The following is a 20,120-nucleotide window of genomic DNA, read 5'->3' as shown; positions in this document are numbered from 1 at the left end:
TCCATTTCATTTTTTTCTATGTTTTTTTCTCCAATTCATTTCGTTATTATTGTTGTTGGTGTTTTTTTTTCTCGGGAGGACTAGGGCATTGACTAGGCTGTTGCTAAGCTATTGCTTGGCTAGGGCATTGGCTAGACTGTGAGAAGGGCATGATGATGTGACAGGAGTAGTTTTTGGCAGAACTATTGCTATGCTGTGGCTAGGGCGTTGCTATTGTGGATGCTCTTAGTGGTGCTCTATCACGTACACAAGGACGTGACACAAGAAAGGGAATTTTACTACTGACTTTCTATCACATTACGCATATAGTTTCATGAATGTGTTCATGTTTTAAAATCCCCTCGTTTGGGTCCTAGTATTTAATTAATGCATGATAAATTAAGTGTTTCTTACGTTTGTTAGCTTGCTTTTATAATACTAAGGCTCTACCCCTTTTTTTTAAAAAAAGAATATATAAATAACCATAAATTAAACTTTTACCTCTATCCTCAATCAAATTTGCAACTCGTGTTAGGAAATTAATAGCTCATATATTATGCAAGTACTTATAATGTGAAAATAAACGTGGTTAAATTTTTTAGTACTTGCTTAATATATGAGCTAAACATGAAACATTTTCTGTTTGTACAAGAATGGGTATAATGAGCAAAATACTAATCCAGCGTCGAAATATCTTTATCCAAAGCGCGTATTATCTGTTGTGAGTTTGTAAATCTATTAAAAAAAATTTGGTACATACTCCATATATATCTTGTAGAAACGTGGACATCAAATAAATTAAAAATCCATAAACGGCTCGGAAAATGAAGATTATTTCCAAAATAATAGTAATAAAAAACGATAAAAATTGGTTTTATGGTTAACAGATTAAATTGAGCAGATATATATAAGTTTGTTAGGTTAGTACTCCCTACACAATTTCCGCAAAGAATATTTTTGAATCAAAACTCCAACTTTTCCGAAATATTCAGTTGAGCCTAGCTTCCTCTCAAAAATTAATATGCATTGTTTAACTTTTTATGCAAAAATTTCAAAATCAATTCAAACCCTAGAATTTGATTAACCAATCCAAATTTCCCCACGCAGCCTCCCGCCTCCCGTTACTGCGGCGCCGGAGCGCCGCCACCGGCGTCCAGCGATTCTGCCAGGTAAATTTGTTATTGATTGAAGTTAGGGCTGAGAGGCCAAATTGGGGATTGGATATTTGGGGAATCGTCGTTTTCAATTCGTTACGAAGAGAAAGGATAAAAGTAAATCCCAGCTTTTGCTTTTTAGGTAGATTTTACTATAATTTTAGATCTAATTTCATGCCTCTCTCTTTACCTCCGATGTAAATCTCTGAAATAGCGACTTTTGTATTCCTCCTCTTTTCTCTCTCTCTTTCCACTATTGACTTTTCAAAGAGTGGACCCTACCCTACCTCACACCAAAACCATCACGCTCCACTTTAATCGGGTCCACCAAGGAATCACTCATCTCGCTCCGTATAAAACACGTAGTATAAATCTTAACAAAAATATGTGAAAAAGGAGGAGACTCTGATTCATGTGGCGTTTATATTGAATTTGTGATTATTCTATATGGACCTCGACGTTGGGAAAATTATCTTCTTTTATTTGGCTATGGGGTTTTTCAACCCAAGCATCCTTTCGAGTTTTTCTGAATTTGAAGACTAAGCATAATTCTTTTGAGAGATATACCCTTTTGGTTAGTCAAGATCCTATCTTTATGTACTTAATATTTTTTTTGATTTTTTTGGGGACATATGCATTGTTATTGCGCCAATAATTAATATTGTTTGGTGGGTACTGCGGTGTTATAATTTATAGTGATAATGATAATGATGATTGGAGTTTCTTTAATTTCAAGCCATTTGAGTACACTTTTGGTGTTATGCTATATTTAATTGACTGTCGTCGTGTTAGCGTGTTGAATTTTATTTTATTTTTCATTTGCTCTGCGGTTCATTACCAGGCTTTGAAGGAAGGTGGAGTTTGACTTTGAAGCTGAAAGGGTTTTGATTCTGCTGTTTTGTAGCCAGATTTTGACGAGGTATGGCACAATTTGGGTAGTTTTTGATGGATTCAAGATTGATACAGCGATTGTTTTGCTAAGTGTATTGTGTGTGCTTGATTTTTAGAAGTGTTAGATCTGTTGTAAGAATCGATATCGATTTAGTTTTGATGGTTGTTGAAGCTTGATGGAGATGGAGTTCGATTCCTCTCTTTTCCTGGTTTGATGGGGTTGTTTCTGGGATATCGGTATTTTGGAGGAAAATCTTGATTGAGAAGTGGGAATCGGTGAATAAAAGTAGCTTAAGCTTGCAAGAATGGATGAAGAAGGTAGTTCTTGGATTAGGAGAACAAAATTCTCTCATACTGTTTACAACCGTTTGGATACTTCCAGATTGGCCTCTATTTCTGTTACACCTCTGCCAACTCGAGGTCGGAGTTTGAAAAGACCTGAATCTACTTCTAATCTGCTGAAAGCAGGCCCGAATGTTGTCCAAGTTCAGCAGAGCCTTGCCAAGAACAAGCACCGGGCTGTGTCCCCTACCCCAGAGGTGAAGCTCTCCAAAACCTTCGAGGAAGCCCGGTCAAACCAGAGGCAATTCTCGACCCCACATCCCCGCGGGAAATATCAAGAGAAGGGTATTCATGGGAAGTTGATTCCTAGAGATTCCCTAGAGGCTACTCGTACTCCGAAGATTATTGGGTCGAATTCACCGAGTGATACTAGTCCCCTTAGGCACTTCACCTCTATTAAGTTTCATGATAAGACGAAGAGTCATAAGGAATCAACATGGAATAAGTATTTTGATCATGGTGCGGGGAGGGTCACCTCTGTGGAAACTGCAGATGAGCATACAGTTGATCTCTCCAAGTTATTTCTCGGGCTGAGATTTGCTCATGGGGCACACAGTCAGCTTTACCATGGGATTTATATGGATGAGGCTGTTGCAGTGAAAATTATCAGAGTTCCAGATGATGACGAAAATGGAGCACTTCGTGCTCGTTTGGAGAACCAGTTTAGCAGAGAGGTTACTCTCTTGGCTCGTCTTCACCATCCGAATGTAATAAAGGTACTCGTGTCTGAGTAATCCTCTGTTCACCTGTTAATTATCTGGTTATTGTTTTCTCTGTTAATGGTCAAAGTGCTTAGCAAGGTGTGTTTTTGTCATTATTTAAATTCTTATACTTTCTTGAGAAAATTCATATGCATTGGTGTGTAGTTTGCCTCCTAATTTCGAATATAGTATTTTGATTTTGGATTAGTACATGCCTGATTTTTAAATTATTTTTGGATGTAGTTCGTAGGGGCATGTCGGGATGCACCTGTATATTGTGTCATAACAGAGTATTTGCCTGAGGGCTCCTTGAGAGCTTACTTGCACAAGCTTGAGAACAAAACACTTCCTTTGCCAAAGTTAATATCCATGGCTTTGGACATTGCAAGAGGACTAGAATACATCCACTCACAGCGAGTTATTCACAGGGATCTCAAACCAGAAAATATTCTGTTAACTGAAGATTTCCACCTCAAAGTTGCTGATTTCGGTATTGCCTGCGAGGAGGCATGCCGTGATCTTTTGGCGGATGACCCAGGTACTTATCGTTGGATGGCTCCTGAGATGATCAAGCGAAAGCATTATGGGAGGAAGGTCGATGTATATAGCTTTGGTCTCATTCTTGCGGAGTTTGTGGCTGGTAAAATCCCCTATGAAGATATGACACCTATTCAAGCTGCTTTTGCCGTGGTGAATAAGGTACGACTGTTGTTCTTTGTTACTTGCGTGGTTTCTTCTGGTGCATATTTGGGTGTACATGATATAACATATATTGGCACAATGCTATGTAGATGCGTCATCGTTCTGATTTAGTATATTGAATTAATTAACACAGCTTGAACATTTGTTTTATGGGATATTTGCCCCTAATATCATGGAACTTTAAAAAAGTTGGATTTTTCCCACAAACTTTACCCGAGTTTGTTATTTCCCACGAACGAAAAAATTCCCGCTATATTAATGGATTGAAGAACAATTTTGGAGGGTGCACTTTGAGAAAAACTATCATCAAATATTGAAGAACTTGAAGCTCTCTAAGTTGTCAAGAAATTAGGAAAAAAAATCGGTATAATGATATTATTTGCTATAACTTTTTCGCCGGTGGGAAATAACAAACTCGGGTAAAGTTCGTGATATTATTTGCCAATTTTAAAGTTCGTGAAATGCAACTTTTTGAAAGTTCCATGATATTAGGGACCAATATCCCTTGTTTTATTATCTAATGTGAATCTACTTTTAGACTATGTTCTGTATTCTTTTCATCATCTTTTTCTCCTCCCTTTAGGGTTGGGGGTTGTTTGAATTGAGACTTTATGGTCTTATGTATTTTAGCCGAATGTCTAATCCTAGCTTGCTAGTTTGTTATGAAGACACCCCTGAGAAAATTTAGTGACCATTAGGTGAAATTCTCCGCTATAAAATCAAACTAAACTGTTGGTGGACGATGGATTTGGCAATTTAGGTTAGAAAAATTTCCGGAACACCAAAGAAGTGAGTATGTTGATCCTTCTATATTGAGGAAACAAGCGACGATGCAAATGTTTGTGTATTTGGCCTTGTTATGGTCTCAAATTTTAGAATATCCAATTCTTGACAATGTTTTACTAAAGCAGGCTTGGACTGTCTAATTTTTTTGCAGAACTTGAGGCCTTCTGTTCCTGTAGATTGCCCACCTGCCATGAAGGCTTTGATTGAACAATGTTGGTCTTCACATCCTGACAAGAGGCCCGAGTTTTGGCAGATTGTGAAGGTACTTGAAAAGTTTGAGTCTTCACTTGCTCGCGACGGAACCCTGAAACTTGTACAAAACCCATGTCATGACCATAAAAAAGGGATGCTTCATTGGATTCATAAACTCGGTCCGGTGCACCAGACTTCTTCCTCCCCCATGCCCAAACCTAAATTTTCGTGATTGTTTTGGGTGATCTGGGTTTTGTAGTTCTAGTAGGGGTCCGGTTGTAATTAAAAAGGTGACAATAAATGTTGTTTTTTTCTACTTCATTTAGTTTTGAATATTGTAATTTACATTTTAGTTGATTCCGAATTTTTAGAATTGATACTTATTTGAAAGCTGTGCAATCATTTTTCAGTCATTCTCTTTTAGTTATGATATATGTTTGCAGTTTTTATTACTTTTGTTGGCTATGGTTGATGATCTAATGTTTAATTTAGACTAAAGGCACATTTTGGTCCTTATATTGTGATTTTTTGATTTTGGCCCAAAACATTATCTTTTGAATTATTCGATCCCTCACAAAATAAAACGAGTCACATTTGGTCCATTTTGGATGGTTCAGTCAAAAATTTGACGGTCAATGCGAATTAACTTAATTTTGACCGGATTAACAATTTTAAACATATTGTCTTTGTTCATCCATCGTCTCATCCCCTCCATCCCTAAAAAAAGCCCTAATCCACAATGACGTCCGGCAGCAAGGCTGGGAAGTGGGTGGCGGAGATCCGCGAGCCGCAAAAGCAAACGCGGCGCTGACTCAACACCTTTTCCACTGCCGAGTATGCAGCCTGCCCCTACAACCTTGTCGCCTACATTCTCGTCGTCGCGGAGCAGTCTGACGTGGTGGCGGCATTTGTGGAACGAATTGATGGAATTCGGCTACGGCTTGGGTTTGTTGGAGACTAGGGAAGAAGTCGGCGTCAGAGGTGGCGGCTATGAGGGCGAGGTCAACAGCGGCAGGTATGGCTGAGCGGGTAAAGGGGAAAGATGATGTTGGCCTCTAGGGCTCACTGCCTCCCTCCCTAGGAAAGCTCACATCTCTCCAAACTTTGGAGGTCCAAAACAACCAGCTCTCCGACGCCCTCCCGAGTCTCGCCGCCGGGTTGAACTCGCTGAAAACGCTCTCCGTCAACAACAAGTTCACCTCCGTCCCTCCCGACTTCTTCAACGGTATGACCTCTCTGCAAGAGGTCTCCATGGATTACAATCACTTAGCTTTGGGTTAATTAGATATTAGAAATTAATAAAATATATTTATTAATTTAATCCGGTCAAAATGTAATTAAAATTTGTTGGCCGTCAAATTTTTGACGGAATCGTCCAAAATAGACCAAATGTGACCCGTTTTTATTTATGAGGGACCGAATAATTCAAAAGATAATATTTTTGACCAACATCAAAAAAATCGCAATATGTTAATATTGACACTCTTCCACTTGTATCTTAATATTTACCCAGTAAGCAATCAAAGGATGCAAATAATCTTGATGCATTACTTCATCTCTTTCTATACCATAGTTATCTCCTTTCGAAAAATTGGAAACACAAAATAAATAATTTAACATATTATGGGCCCATAAAAACAAAGCCCAATAAATAAGCCCAAAGCTCTCATTAAAAACCCAAAATGCCAGGGCTTTTATACAGAAAACCCTAAATCCTATCTCAATTTCACACAGCAGCAACAATGGTAGGATTCGAAATCGGTGCCGTGCCTTTCAATCCCGATGGCTGGGGTCCGCCGGATTCCGCCACCGCCGGACTCTCCGTCCCCAACCACCCCTCCAATGTTCCTTTTGCCCCCTTCTCCCGCTCGGAGAAATTGGGGCGCATTGCCGATTGGACCCGAAACATGAACAATTCCGGCCGCCCCGGATCCAAGCAGGGCGGCTATCACGGCGCAGATTCCGCCTTCGATTTCTCCGGCGACGACTCCTTCGCCACCCTCGCCGCCGATGAGGATTCCTCCTTCCGCCTCGTCGACACATCCGCCAAATCGCACCACCACAACCCTAACCGCCCCAAATTCAACCCTAGGTGGCGATTCAACCCTCACCACGCCCGCTCGCAGCTCCCGCAGCGCCGCGACGAAGAGCAGGAGGCAAAGAAGCGAGATGCCGAGAAGGAGCGCGCGCGCCGCGATCGGCTGTACAACGCTAACCGCTCGCAGCCGCAGCGCCGCGAGTCATCGGTGTTCAAGTCCTCCGTCGATATCCAGCCGGAATGGAATATGTTGGATCAAATCCCCTTCTCGAGCTTCTCGAAGCTCTCCTTTTCGGTGCCGGAGCCTGAAGATTTGTTGATTTGCGGCGGCTTAGAGTTCTACGATAGGTCTTACGATCGGATTACCCCGAAGAATTCCCGTCCCTTGGAGCGATTCAAAAGCCGCAATTTCTTCAAGGTCACAACCACTGATGATCCTGTGATTAGGCGTTTGGCAAATGAGGATAAAGCGACGGTTTTTGCTACTGATTCAATTTTGTCGACACTTATGTGCGCTGCTAGATCAGTTTACTCGTGGGATATTGTTGTCCAGCGCGTTGGAAACAAGCTATTCCTTGATAAGAGAGATGGATCGCAGCTTGATTTGCTAGCCGTGCACGAGACGTCGCAGGAGCCATTGCCTGATACCAAGGATGACATCAATTCCATGCACTCTTTGAGCGTGGAAGCTGCTTATATCAACCTGAACTTCTCGCAGCAGGCTTTGATCAGGGATGCAAGCAAGGTGACTTTCGAAGAGCCCAACCCCTTTGCTAATGAAGGCGAGGAAGTGGCTCCGGTTGCTTATAGGTATAGACGGTGGAAAATGGCCGACGATATGTATCTTGTCTCGAGATGTGAGGTGCAGGGCGTGGTGGATATAAACAATCAGAGGTCGTTCGTGACACTGAACGCATTGAATGAGTTTGATCCTAAATATTCAGGTGTCGACTGGAGGCAGAAGCTCGAGACGCAGAGGGGTGCGGTTCTGGCAACTGAGTTGAAGAACAATGCAAATAAGTTGGCGAAATGGACGACACAGGCTTTGCTGGCTGGTGCCGATATGATGAAGTTGGGGTATGTTTCTAGGGTTCACCCGAGGGATCATTTCAACCATGTGATATTGGCAGTTGTGGGATACAAACCAAAGGATTTTGCTACGCAGATTAATCTGAATACTTCGAACATGTGGGGAATTGTTAAGAGTATTGTGGACTTGTGTATGAAGTTGAAGGAGGGCAAATATGTTCTTGTTAAGGATCCATCGAAGCCGCAGGTGCGGATTTACGATGTGCCCCAGGATGCTTTTGATAATGATTATGTAGAGGAGCCATTGCCGGAGGACGAGCAGGTTCAGCCTCCAGCTGAGGATGCAGATGGTACTGAAGCAAGTGCTGCTGTTGATGGAGCTGCCGAAGATAAGGAGGTTGCCAAGGAAGTTGTTGCTGCTGCTTAATGGTAACTATATTATACTTTTTCTGACTGTTTCCTCAGTAGTTAGAAGTTTTAATTTATATTTCCCTTGCTTGCTGGTAGTCCGAAAAATTTGGGCCTATACTCATTTTGTGAAGTAAACATCCCCATAAAAAGAGGTTAGTTTCTGTATTGCACCAGTCAAGTATAAGTATAAACTGAGGTGGTTGCAATATGGAAGTATTAAATGTCATGATTGCAGTAGGATTGTTTTAAAGGAGGTGATAATATTCATGAGGTGATTGCGCTATGATAGTATGAAATGAGGGGACTGCAATGAAATAGTATAGAGTAAGGTGACTGCCTCAGGGCATATAAATAGTTTGGGTTGGCTATGATTTTATATTTTCTTAGCAACAGACTGGACTAGTATCATGTCAGACTAACAATTAAGTAATCAATTCAATATAAATGAAAGATTTGACCCAAGTTTTGACATGGTTTCGTGACTAATGAAATTCTCAGTCAGAAATTTTTCTAAAATTACTTTATATACACCATTCAAATTCCTTGTTTGGTGTTATTACTGCTCTTCTATCAACAATTAAACCTATGAACTAAACTATAAATTTATTTGCTACTGTTTTTTCTTTGATCTATATGTTTCTAAGGGTTTTCTCTGCTTTCATGTGGCATGAATATTTGAATGAACTTGTTCTTTTCTGCATAAGTACTATTAAATCCCACTTAAGATGTTGTAAATCCATTTGCATGATGATCATTGGTGCTTGTCTTGAGCATGCTTGCTGGTTTTGCATAGTTTGAAACCTTTGAATCAAGAGTGTTTCTACCATGACCGTACCAATATGGTTGCATCTCACATTCCATCATCTTCCATAATTTATGTTTGCTCTTTACATTCCAGGCTGCCCTCTCCCCGTTGGAAAGTTTTGTTCAGCCGAAAGAATGAGCTCTGGGAACTTCCCTTGGTTAGAGTATCTATTTGATTTCTCAAACCTCTAGTACAAGGGTATTTTTTTTGTTTTGTTGTTGGATCCCCTGTTTTCTAATTTTGTACCTTGTGCTTGGGCGTGTTGTTTTTAAGCAAGGGAAATTATAAGTTTTGCTAATGCACATTTCGTGTTTAATTTTAATACAACGTGCTTATTGAACTAATGTTACCACCCGTGCTATGCATGGGCTAAATAATGTTACCACCCGTGCTATGCATGGGCTAAATAATTTTTAAAAAATAAAAAAAACACAACTAAAAGGAATGAAATCAAATTAAAAAAATATACAGAAAAAAGTATTATTGCAAATCTAGAAACTATTTAAAGTTTGTATTCATGAGATTATAAAGATTTAAAAACATATTTCTACATCTACTATAATGAAAGGACATAGGGAAATCCACTATAATGAAAGGACATAGGGAAAAATATAAATAGAATAGGATATACAAACTAAATAAATAAAATTATTTAAAAAAGTAAATAGTTCATTATAAATTCAATCAACACAACATAGAAATCAAACATCTTCTCAAGAACTTGTTAACCTCATCAACAACATCCAGCGTGGGAGCAAGTATAACACGACCTTGCAAAAGTAGAGAATAAGATAAGAGAGGGGGAAAAGTAGAAAGAGTGATGTTTCTATATTTAGAAAGTGTCATTTAGAGTGGGACGAAGGGAGTATATATTAACACTTTAGTAAATATACATATGTTTATATTTCAAGTATTTAGAAATAAAAAAATACAAATGCTAATTAATACTCCCTCCGTTCCAACTAAGTCGAGACAAAATTTTTAGGCACGGAGATTTAAAAATTGTGTTGAAAAGTAAGAGGGGGGATAAAGTAGGAAAGATAAATACAGAGTAGAGTAGTTGATGGAATAAAGTAATGGTGATTAGATGTTTTGTTTTTTGTCAAAAAAGGAAATAACTCAAGTTGGGACATTACAAAAAGGAATACGACTTAACTTAGTTAGGACGGAGGGAGTATAATGTTTTTCACATTTAAAATGAAAAGAATATAAAATAGTCATCAAACAAATTACAATTTCAATAAATTAATACTTCATTCATCTCACCGAAGATGACCCAATTTTCTTTTTAGTTTATCTCACCCAAGACGACCCCTTACTAAAAACAGAATCCCCTTTATCTCTACTTTATTACATTTTCTTACTTTATTCTCTTTATCTGACACACAAAATAAAACTGCATAAATTCCTGTGCCCCAATGAATGAGTCATCTTCCTTGGGACGGATGAAGAATTTCATAAGTTGTGATCAACAAAAATATACATTCTCATTAATAAAACAAAACTTAGAACGATTACAACAAACTAATAGTTGGATTTCATAAAAGGTAATCTAACGGATTCAGACCATCCACAACGCTGTCACTAAACCGTCCCTTAACCGTCACTTAAATTACTATTCGCGGGCCCTACTGTACCTTTTTACTCCATCCCTTAACTAAGGGACGGAACCTGCAACCCTCCGTCCCTTAACCGTCCCTTAAATTACTATTCATTCAATTTCATTTTTTATTTTTATTTCCAACCAAATTCAATTAATAAAAAACACACTTCATTAAAAATAAAATAACATTACAACATAAAATTTGAAAAAAAATTAAAAAGCATAATTAAAAATCCTAAAAAAATTAAAAATACATAATTTAATTTCCTCCGCCAAAGTTTGCCCAAATGTGCTCCATTAGATCATCTTGGAGTTGGGCGTGGGCGGTAGAGTCACGTGTCCTTGCCCGAATAGACAACCGTTCTTGTATAGACGGATGCACTCCACTTCGAGGCGGACTACTTGCGGTTGAGCTTCCGGGGGCTTCAGGGTTCAACCAATTTCCCACCTCGGGTCCTTCGTCTTAGACAATCATGTTGTGCAAGATTATGCACGTATACATGATGTCGACCATGCTCTCCATGAATCACGTACGAGACGGGGCTTTGATAATGTTGAAGCGCGCTTGGAGAACCCCGAACGCCCGCTCCACATCCTTTCGAGCAGCCCCCTGCTTCTGCGCAAAAAGTGTCTGCTTTGCGTTCACAGGCCTAGTGCACATCTTCACGAAGGTTGGCCACTTCGGGTAGATGCCGTCGACAAGATAGTACCCCATTATATAGCGCCGATTGTTAGCGGTGAAGTTGATGGCCGGCGCTTTACCATCCTAAACTTCGGCGAAGAGGTCAGATTGGTGGAGCACGTTTATGTCGTTATTCGAGCCGGGGACCCCGAAGTACGCATGCCTGATCAATAGCCGATAGTCGGCGACGGCCTCGAGTATAATGGTGGGGGTGGGTCCTTTGTGGCCGCTCGTGTACAACCCCCTCCACGCCACCGGGTAATTCTTCCATTGCCAGTGCATGCAATCGACGCTGCCAAGCATTCCGGGGAATCCGTGCACTTGTTCGTGAAGGCGGAGCAGAAACTGGTAATCTATCGTGCTTGGCTTCCGGAGAAATTCGTCGGTGAAGGCTGCCCGGACGCCTTTGCCGAATTGGAGCAAGCACATTCTCCTAGTGCTGTCTCCAATGTGGAGGTATTCGTTGAACACATCCGCCGTTTGTCCAGTCGCAAGCTGACGGATTGCTGCAGTACATTTTTCCAGCGTCGTGTGGCTGGGACGTTCGACGGCGTCGAACCTTTCTTGGAAGAACTCTTCCCAGGCTGCCAATGTATTTGCGATGTGGAGAAATAGCGGTCGCCGCATGCGGAAACGGCGACGGAAGTAGGTATCTCCCCACACCGGGTTTTCGCAGAAGTAGTCGCGGACTAACCTTGCGGAGGCTTCCTCCCAATTACGATTGATGTAAGTCCGGGAGCGTCTTTGGGCCGGCGCTGCTTCCTCCGCCTCCCGGCATCGATCTTCTTCAAGTGATTCTTCCGTGAGATGGGACGGAGGGAGTACCAAAAAAGGGAAATGACTCTATTACTATAGAACGTACCAAAATGACAAAATGACTCTATTACTATGGAACGGATAGAGTATATGGAATTGGGCTAGAAATAGGAGAAATCATTAGAGCATGCGCAGCGGTGGACGGACGGCGTCCGTCCGTCCGTGCCGCTGGCACGGACAAGCTCCACTGGCACGGACAAGCTCCACCGCCACTGCGCTCGCGCCGCTGGCACGGCGCTGCTCGCTGCGAAGAGCACGTCCGTGCCAGCGAGCAGGCGACGTGGCAACACGCGATTGGGCAATGGCTCTTTGAATTTTTTTTATTAAAAATTCGGTATTTAATTTTTAAAAATGATAAAAAAAATTAAAAAAATATTTTCAAAATCCCAAAAATATGGCCTTTTTTTGCCCGTTTTCCTGATTTTTTTTATTTCCCCCCCCCAAAATCATCTATAAATACACACATTATTCATTCATTTATCACTTCAAATCATCTCCCATTCATCTCTCATTCATAATTCTCATATAAACTATCTACACCTTCATCTCTCACTCAAAACCTCAAATGGATTTCACCCATCTTATGGCGGAAGCGGAGCGCGAAGAACAAGAATACTACGAACAACATCGTGCCGCTTACGACACATATGTCGCGGCGAATACCCCCGCTCCTCCTCCTCAACGAACTATAGTACTCTCTCCGTCCCATAGAAATAAGCCATTTGGGATCGGCACGGATTTTAATGTATAATTGGTAAAGTAAGAATGAGAAAAAGTAGTTGAAATTGTGTAGTGGATTGTGAGTTCCATAAATGATCAAGGAAAAAGAAGGAGAAAAAGGATTCCATAAATGGATATGGACTATTTCTATAGGACGGATGAAAAAGGAAATATGGCCTATTTCTATGGAACGAGGGAGTATATGATAATTTTTGTGGGGGTTGATTTTAGGATATGTCCCACGTTAAGCTGAAATGTAAGTAGTTAGTGTTCACACTTCAGCCCAATCGCATTCTTGACATCGTCTAACATAATTGTCAAATTTCGCGAATTTTTTTATTTGTTTTTTTATAAAGATTCATTTGATTTGGCATATACACTCTATGATTTAGTCAAATTTTAATATGATTTCAATTATATTGACTAAAGATTCTGGACTTAGCTAACTACGTCGACGACAAACATAAGTATTGGAAGTATTATACTAATATAAATAACACTAACTAATGAAACAAGCATCACAAAATACCAAAAGAGAAATACAGAAGATAATAAACAATAAAAAACAATTATCAAACAACATAAATAGATAACATGGTGTTCAAAGACATTGATCTTGCAACACCATGATATCCAAACAATATCAAACATCAGAAAAAATAATCTTCTAACTCTGAATATGTTTCATGCGAAAAATAAAATCCTACTACTATCTATATATAGTTATACACACTGTCAACTAATTTGATTAGGTAAAACCCACTCCCAATCAAGAAATCTTAGATTTATAAGATACATTTAGTTTCAAGCAAGCCTGATTTTAAATCCGTTATAAGTCTATCTCCACGGCTCAATATTATCATTTATTTACATGAATTACGGTTCGAAAAATATATAATTTCGAGTCCAAACTTGAAAATCGCAATCAAGTATATTAATCTAAAGATTAGTATACTTAATCGCAATCAAGCATACTAAGCATTGATTTTTTTATAACTATTGCAAATTATTTGATAGGTATCAAAAATAAGTTAAAGTTACCTCAAAAATCAAGAAATAAAATTCCTAAATAAATGAACTAACGGCGGATAGAGGTGATTCTAACTTTTAAAGCCTTCAACCTAATTAAGTGTGTACGAAAACGACATTAACTCTAATATGAATAAATCTGAGACGAATATTTGTGTCAAGACTGTTCAACTATAGATATACATAAAGTTAGGTGATACTATTATTTTTATACTACAAAAAATTATATGAAAAATTTATTATTTTTGCATAACCATGTTCAGTATAAAAACTAATTCCTCTTAGTACATAGTATAAACTAGTATTAATTTATAATTTAGAGCAAATTATATGTATATCCAAAACTGTGATTATATGCATAGCCAACAATATTAAGTCTGTGGATGTTTTTCATTTTTCATTTATTTATAATGAGTTGGTATAAAGGTGGCGACTTTTAAATTATTTTGACCAAACAAAAGGTGTATAACTATAGATTGTATTGATGTCTGTGGATTACAGCGATGATTTGTATTCCTTCTTGAAAGTCTTTGAAGTAAAAAACAAAGATAATAAATGATGAAATGTAACTTATTGGTAAGATGCTACTTTCCAATTAATAAATTTAAGTTTAAATCACCACAATTATAAGGTAATTCAACAACTAATATTGATCATATTTATAACAAAAGACCCAAAAATTGGTAGATCACTTTCTCAATTAAAATAAAACTACTACTTATCTTAAATTATGTTTAATAATAATTATAGTCAAAGCCGATTTCTTTGAACTTTGAACTGAGAAAAAAGCAATCCTTAGTGCGATTTTGTGTTTAAGAGAAGAAATGCTATATTTAATTCATATAATATGATAGTGTGATTCAAACAAAACTTATATTCATACTTTATAAGCAGCTCACTGAGTTTCCTATACGACTCTGTGAATTACACAAACAAAAATAACTTCTTGTAAATTTAAAAGTATTTCGCAAACATTAATAAATTTATCGACTATTCAACTATATTACCATATTTTTAGTCAATGTAAAATTTTGTATTGATACTATCTTAACACCCCACCCAACCCAACGAAATACTCCTCTATTTCTAACCCAACATATAAATCTCACCTATCTCTCTCTCTCTCTATTATTTTTGTTTCATTGAGACAGAAAAGAAGATCTCTCAATGGAGATGGAGCAGTACAGCTCCAGCAGCTCAACTAGCGGCGTCCACCAACCGCCGTCGCCCGTCACCCGATCCGAACCCGACAATCCATACCCGGCAACCTTTATCCAGGCCGACACCTCCTCCTTCAAGCAGGTCGTCCAAATGCTCACCGGTTCCACCGACACGGCCCGACACGCGATCCCGCCCATCAGAACCGGGCCCCGCAAGGACAAACCCGGATCCAAGCTGTACGAGCGCCGCAGCATCCACAAGAGCTTCAAGATCAGCAGCCCCGGGATTCTCAGCATCCGCCACGGTCTGTGATGAAGCGGCGAATTTTTGATGTTTGTAAATGCAGGAAATAAATGAAGATCAACACAGAGATTTTACGTGGTTCGATTTACTGAGGTAAATCTACGTCCACGGGGAGAAATGGGGGCAGGTTTGTATTGCTTGATCTGCGAATTACAGCTTACAACACTGGCCTGCTTTATGATATTCTCTCTAGAGAGCTTTTTAGAATTTAACAGAAGAAGAAGAAACCCTTATCTATCTGACCTAGGTTCTATTTATACAGTGAACCAAGATCGTGGCATGCAGCATTTATTAGGTAGTGGATGTCGTGGAGATCGTGGCGACCTTGCATGGGTCCACTATCCTGCATGAGTTAATGACTGCTTGACACCACTAAATAGATCGTCGGTGTAGTGGAGGTGGAAATCTTGCATGAGTCCACTATCTCCTAGTTCGGTCGAATACTGAGACCGAACTGCTGAATTATTGCCGAGCAGCTTTTGCCGATCTGAGAGTAGAGCTTGATGCCGACCTGAGAGCAGAGCTTGATGAGTTGGCTTTCACCGAGCTGTAGGCTGGGGCCGAACTCTTTGGTTGTGCCGAACTGAACTCTTTAGTCACGCCGGACTGATACTCTTTAGTCATGCCGAACTGATACTCTGTCTTGGGCTTTACTGCTGTTGGGCTTGTTTAGTACGTACTCCATCACTACCCCCCCCGAAAAGCGAAGTGAATCACTTCGGCATTCTGGGTAAAAGTATGGGGTAAATTGATGTTTGTCCACGGTCTCATGAAGTGAACTCTTCTTTGACCGGACTTGGTTTGTGTCCTAATTTGGCGAGTTTTATCGCTCGGATCGGACTTTCCGTTGTCCTAATTTGGGGATCGGACTTTCCCTTGTCCTAATTTGGGGATCGGACTTTCCCTTGTCCTAATTCGGCGAGTTTTATCGCGTGGATCGGACTTTCCCTAGTCCTAATTCAGGCAAGTTTTATCGCGAGAATTGGACTTTTGTTGCAGTTCGTTTCAGACGAAGTGCTTGTTTAAGCTGAATTGTGGTCTTGTATCCTCTTTAGAAGCTTTGACGCACAATCGTGGGCTTGTTGCAGCTCGTTTCAGACGAACTGCTTGTTTAAGCTGAATTGTGGTCTTGTATCCTCTTTAGAAGCTTTGACGCACAATCGTGGGCTTGTTGCAGCTCGTTTCAGACGAACTGCTTGTTTAAGCTGAATTGTGGTCTTGTATCATCTTTAGAAGCTTTGACGCACAATCGTGGGCTTGTTGCAGCTCGTTTCAGACGAACTGCTTGTTTAAGCTGAATTGTGGTCTTGTATCTTCTGTAGAAGCTTTGACGCACAATCGTGGGCTTGTTGCAGCTCGTTTCAGACGAACTGCTTGTTTAAGCTGAATTGTGGTCTTGTATCTTCTGTAGAAGCTTTGACTCACAATTGTTTAGCTTGTATATGTTCTAAGAAGGGGATCAGCCTTCGAAGAACAAGATACCTCAGTAACATTTGTAAGAGACGACACGCACAGAGACAGACAAAACACACAAACAAAACGCACAGAGACAAATAAAGACCAAGTAAACCAAATAAAGCACATTGAGCAAACAGGACTCAAGACTGACTGACCGGACTGTCTCTTACAAATGGAACTTTTTGAGGTTGGAAATGTGCCATGTTCGGGGTACCTGTTCTCCTGACATGTGAGCCAATTTGTAAGACCCTTTGCCGAGGACTTCTGATACCCGATACGGACCTTCCCATGTGGGTTCGAGCTTGCCCAGCTTTTCTGCTCGGCTTACTTCGTTGTTTCTCAGGACGAGATCTCCCACTTGAAATTGCAGCTTCTTCACCCTTTGGTTGTAATACCGGGCTACTTGCTCCTTGTACTTGGCTGCTTTTATGCATGCCAATTCTCTTCTTTCTTCGGCAAGATCTAGCTCGGCTCTCAGTCCGTCGTCGTTCATTTCTGAGGAGAAATTTAGAGTTCGGGGACTGGGTACGCCGATCTCCACCGGAATTACGGCTTCAGTGCCGTACACCAGACTGTACGGAGTTTCACCATTGGAGGTTGTGGGTGTAGTTCGGTAGGACCATAGGACTTGAGGGAGATTTTCTACCCATTGTCCTTTGGCTTGTTCTAACCGAGCTTTTAACCCTTTCACCAGGATACGATTTGTTATCTCCGTTTGTCCGTTTGCTTGTGGATGAGAGACCGAAGTGAACCGCTGTTGAATATTCAGCTCTTGGCACCAATTCTTGAACGTCTTGTCGGTGAACTGAGTCCCGTTATCCGAGATGAGGATGTGGGGTATGCCAAATCGGCACACTATGTTCTTCCAGACGAAATCCAATGCCTTCGAGCTCGTTATCGTAGCTAATGGTTCAGCTTCCACCCACTTTGTAAAGTAGTCCACGGCAACGATTAGGAATTTCATTTGCCGAGGAGCTTGAGGAAGTGGTCCCACTATGTCTATGCCCCATTGCATGAAAGGCCAAGGGCTTTGCATAGTGGATAGATCGGTCTGCGGCATCCTTGGGATATTTGCATGGATTTGGCACTTCGGGCATGTCTTGACGAGCTGCACTGCTTCTTGTACCAAGGTTGGCCAATAATATCCCCATCTTAGAACTTTTTTAGCTAAAGCTCTAGCTCCGATGTGGCTGCCGCACGATCCTTCATGAACTTCTCTGAGGATGTAGTCCGTCTCTTCTGGTCCTACGCACCGCAATAACGGCTGGAGGTAAGACTTTCTAAAGAGGACTCCTTCATGAAGTTCGTACCGAAGTGCTCGGCACGTGATCTTCCGAGCTTCTCTCTTATCTTCGGGCAATTGTCCTTGATCCAGATACTGCAAGATCGGCGTCATCCAGTTCGGCGAGCTGGATATTGAATGTACCTCGGCTTCATCAATGCTTCGATGCATTAATTCTTCCGCCTTTGAGCTCGGATCTGAGGCCAACTTACTTAAGGTATCTGCTCGGCTATTTTCCGCTCTGGGAACGCGGATTATCCGAAAATAGGAGAAACTTCGGCTGATGCTTTGCGCTTTGTCCAAATACTTCTTCATTCTCTCGTCACGGGCTTCACTGGTACCCAACATGTGATTTACTATGACTTGTGAATCACAATGGACTTTGAGAGATTTGACGAGCAGACTTTGCGCTAACTGAAGTCCGGCAAGGAGGGCTTCGTACTCGGCTTCATTATTAGTAGTGGGGAATAGGAACCGAAGTGAGTAGGTTACCTCGTGTCCGTCGGGAGCGACGAGTAAAATACCAGCTCCACTTCCCATCTTGTTTGAAGCTCCATCTACGAATCCGCTCCAGCAGTCTGGCGGCTCTACTTCGGATTCCAAGGGCTGTGCTAGTTCGGCATTGGCAGACTTTTTCTGTTCGGCAATGACAGGGATTGCTTGATCGAACTTGGCCTCTGCAAGAAAATCTGCCAAGGCTTGTCCCTTGATGGCTTTCCGAGGTAGGTACTCGATTGAGTGTTCTCCCAGCTCTATGGCCCATTTGGCGATTCTGCCTGATGCTTCTGGCTTGGTCAAAACTTGCCGAAGAGGCAGATCGGTTAAGACGCATACCTTGTGAGCATAGAAGTATGGCCGCAGTCTCCTTGCTGCATTTACTAACGCCAGAGCAATTTTTTCCAGAGGTTGATACCTTGTTTCTGGACCTCTTAATGCTCGGCTTGTAAAGTAGATGGGAAACTGCTTTAGGCCTTCTTCTCGTACAAGCACCGCGCTGATGGTTTGATCTGATGCCGCTAAGTATAAGAATATTACTTCGGCTTCGGTTGGAGCAGAGAGAATAGGAAGCTCGGCTAGATAACTTTTGAGCTCGTCAAAGGCCTTTTTCTGCTCGGCTCCCCACTCGAACTTTGGTGCTTTTTTCAGCACTTTGAAGAACGGCAGTTGCTTTTCGGCTGCTTGGGAAAGGAATCGATTCAGTGCGGCTAGACATCCGGTTAGCCTTTGCACGTCATGTATGGACTTCGGCATTGCCATGTTCTGAACGACTTGAACTTTTGAGGGGTTTGCCTTGAGTCCGTCCTTTGAAACCCAACAACCCAGAAATTTTCCTGAATCTACCAAAAAGGTACATTTTTGGGGGTTGAGTTTGAGGTTGGCTTTTCGGAGCACGTCGAGAGTGGATTTGAGGTTGTCTTCGTACTCCGAAGTGCTTTTGCTTTTGACAACTATGTCGTCGACATACACTTCAACCTGTTTCCCGATTAGGTGCCGAAAAAGCTTGTCTACCATCCTTTGATAAGTGGCTCCGGCATTCTTTAAACCGAATGGCATCTTTTTATAAGCGAAAATGCCGAAATCGGTGATGAAAGCTGTTTTCGGAGCGTCACTCTCATCCATCAACACTTGGTGATATCCTTTGTATAAATCAAGAAAACAGAAAATTTCGAAGCCGATCAAAGCTTCTACTTTTTTATCTATATTCGGAAGGGGATAGCAATCTTTTGGACAGTGCTTGTTTAGATCGGTAAAATCTATGCACATCCGCCATCCTCCTCCTTTTTTCTTGATCATCACAGGATTGGCCACCCAAGAAGGATATTTCACCTCGAATAGTACATCCGCTTTTAGTAATTGGCGGACTTCGTCATGGATGACTTGGCTTCTTTCTGCCGCAAAGAGTCTTTGCTTCTGTTTTACTGGCCGGATTGAAGGATCAATATTTAACCGATGAGTGATTACCTCAGGGGGCACTCCGGTCATGTCCAACGGAGACCATGCAAAGACATCTTTGTACTCCTTGAGGAGCTGAATGG

General features: G+C 41.0%; 2 protein-coding genes across 5 annotated transcripts; both read left to right on the top strand.

Moving 5' to 3' along the window:
* The first annotated feature begins 926 nt into the window (after nt 1-926).
* LOC121804948 (serine/threonine/tyrosine-protein kinase HT1-like) lies at nt 927-5,160 on the top strand. Of its 3 annotated transcripts, none has more exons than XM_042204676.1 (5): nt 927-1,148; nt 1,975-2,052; nt 2,197-3,082; nt 3,311-3,766; nt 4,707-5,160. In XM_042204676.1, exons 3-5 carry the CDS (start codon nt 2,330-2,332, stop codon nt 4,977-4,979), a joined length of 1,482 nt encoding a protein of 493 aa, XP_042060610.1. In that variant the 5' UTR covers nt 927-1,148; nt 1,975-2,052; nt 2,197-2,329; the 3' UTR covers nt 4,980-5,160. The 3 variants fall into 3 exon arrangements, with proteins under 3 accessions (XP_042060610.1, XP_042060609.1, XP_042060608.1); XM_042204675.1 differs by lacking the exon at nt 927-1,148 and adding an exon at nt 1,512-1,707; XM_042204674.1 differs by lacking the exon at nt 927-1,148 and adding an exon at nt 1,512-1,707 and having other exon boundaries at nt 1,975-3,082.
* A 1,293-nt stretch (nt 5,161-6,453) lies between these two features.
* LOC121805366 (eukaryotic translation initiation factor 3 subunit D-like) lies at nt 6,454-9,352 on the top strand. 2 transcript variants are annotated; one of them, XM_042205181.1, is made up of 2 exons: nt 6,454-8,243; nt 9,124-9,352. In XM_042205181.1, the coding sequence occupies exon 1, from the start codon at nt 6,490-6,492 to the stop codon at nt 8,239-8,241; it is 1,752 nt and encodes a 583-aa protein (XP_042061115.1). In that variant the 5' UTR covers nt 6,454-6,489; the 3' UTR covers nt 8,242-8,243; nt 9,124-9,352. The 2 variants fall into 2 exon arrangements, with proteins under 2 accessions (XP_042061115.1, XP_042061116.1); XM_042205182.1 differs by lacking the exon at nt 9,124-9,352 and adding an exon at nt 8,322-9,117.
* Nucleotides 9,353-20,120: the final 10,768 nt, after the last annotated feature.

This window comes from Salvia splendens, chromosome 5, assembly GCF_004379255.2.
Source record: "Salvia splendens isolate huo1 chromosome 5, SspV2, whole genome shotgun sequence".
In the NCBI taxonomy this organism is placed as follows: Eukaryota; Viridiplantae; Streptophyta; class Magnoliopsida; order Lamiales; family Lamiaceae; genus Salvia; species Salvia splendens.
This window is presented reverse-complemented; position numbering and strand designations above follow the sequence as displayed.

Coding starts and splice junctions, on each gene's coding strand:
- LOC121805366 (XM_042205181.1), top strand. CDS start 6,490: ATGGTAGGATTCGAAATCGGTGCCGTGCCTTTCAATCCCGATGGCTGG.
- LOC121804948 (XM_042204676.1), top strand. CDS start 2,330: ATGGATGAAGAAGGTAGTTCTTGGATTAGGAGAACAAAATTCTCTCAT. Junction 3,083..3,310: donor ACCATCCGAATGTAATAAAG/GTACTCGTGTCT, acceptor TTTTGGATGTAG/TTCGTAGGGGCATGTCGGGA. Junction 3,767..4,706: donor CTTTTGCCGTGGTGAATAAG/GTACGACTGTTG, acceptor ATTTTTTTGCAG/AACTTGAGGCCTTCTGTTCC.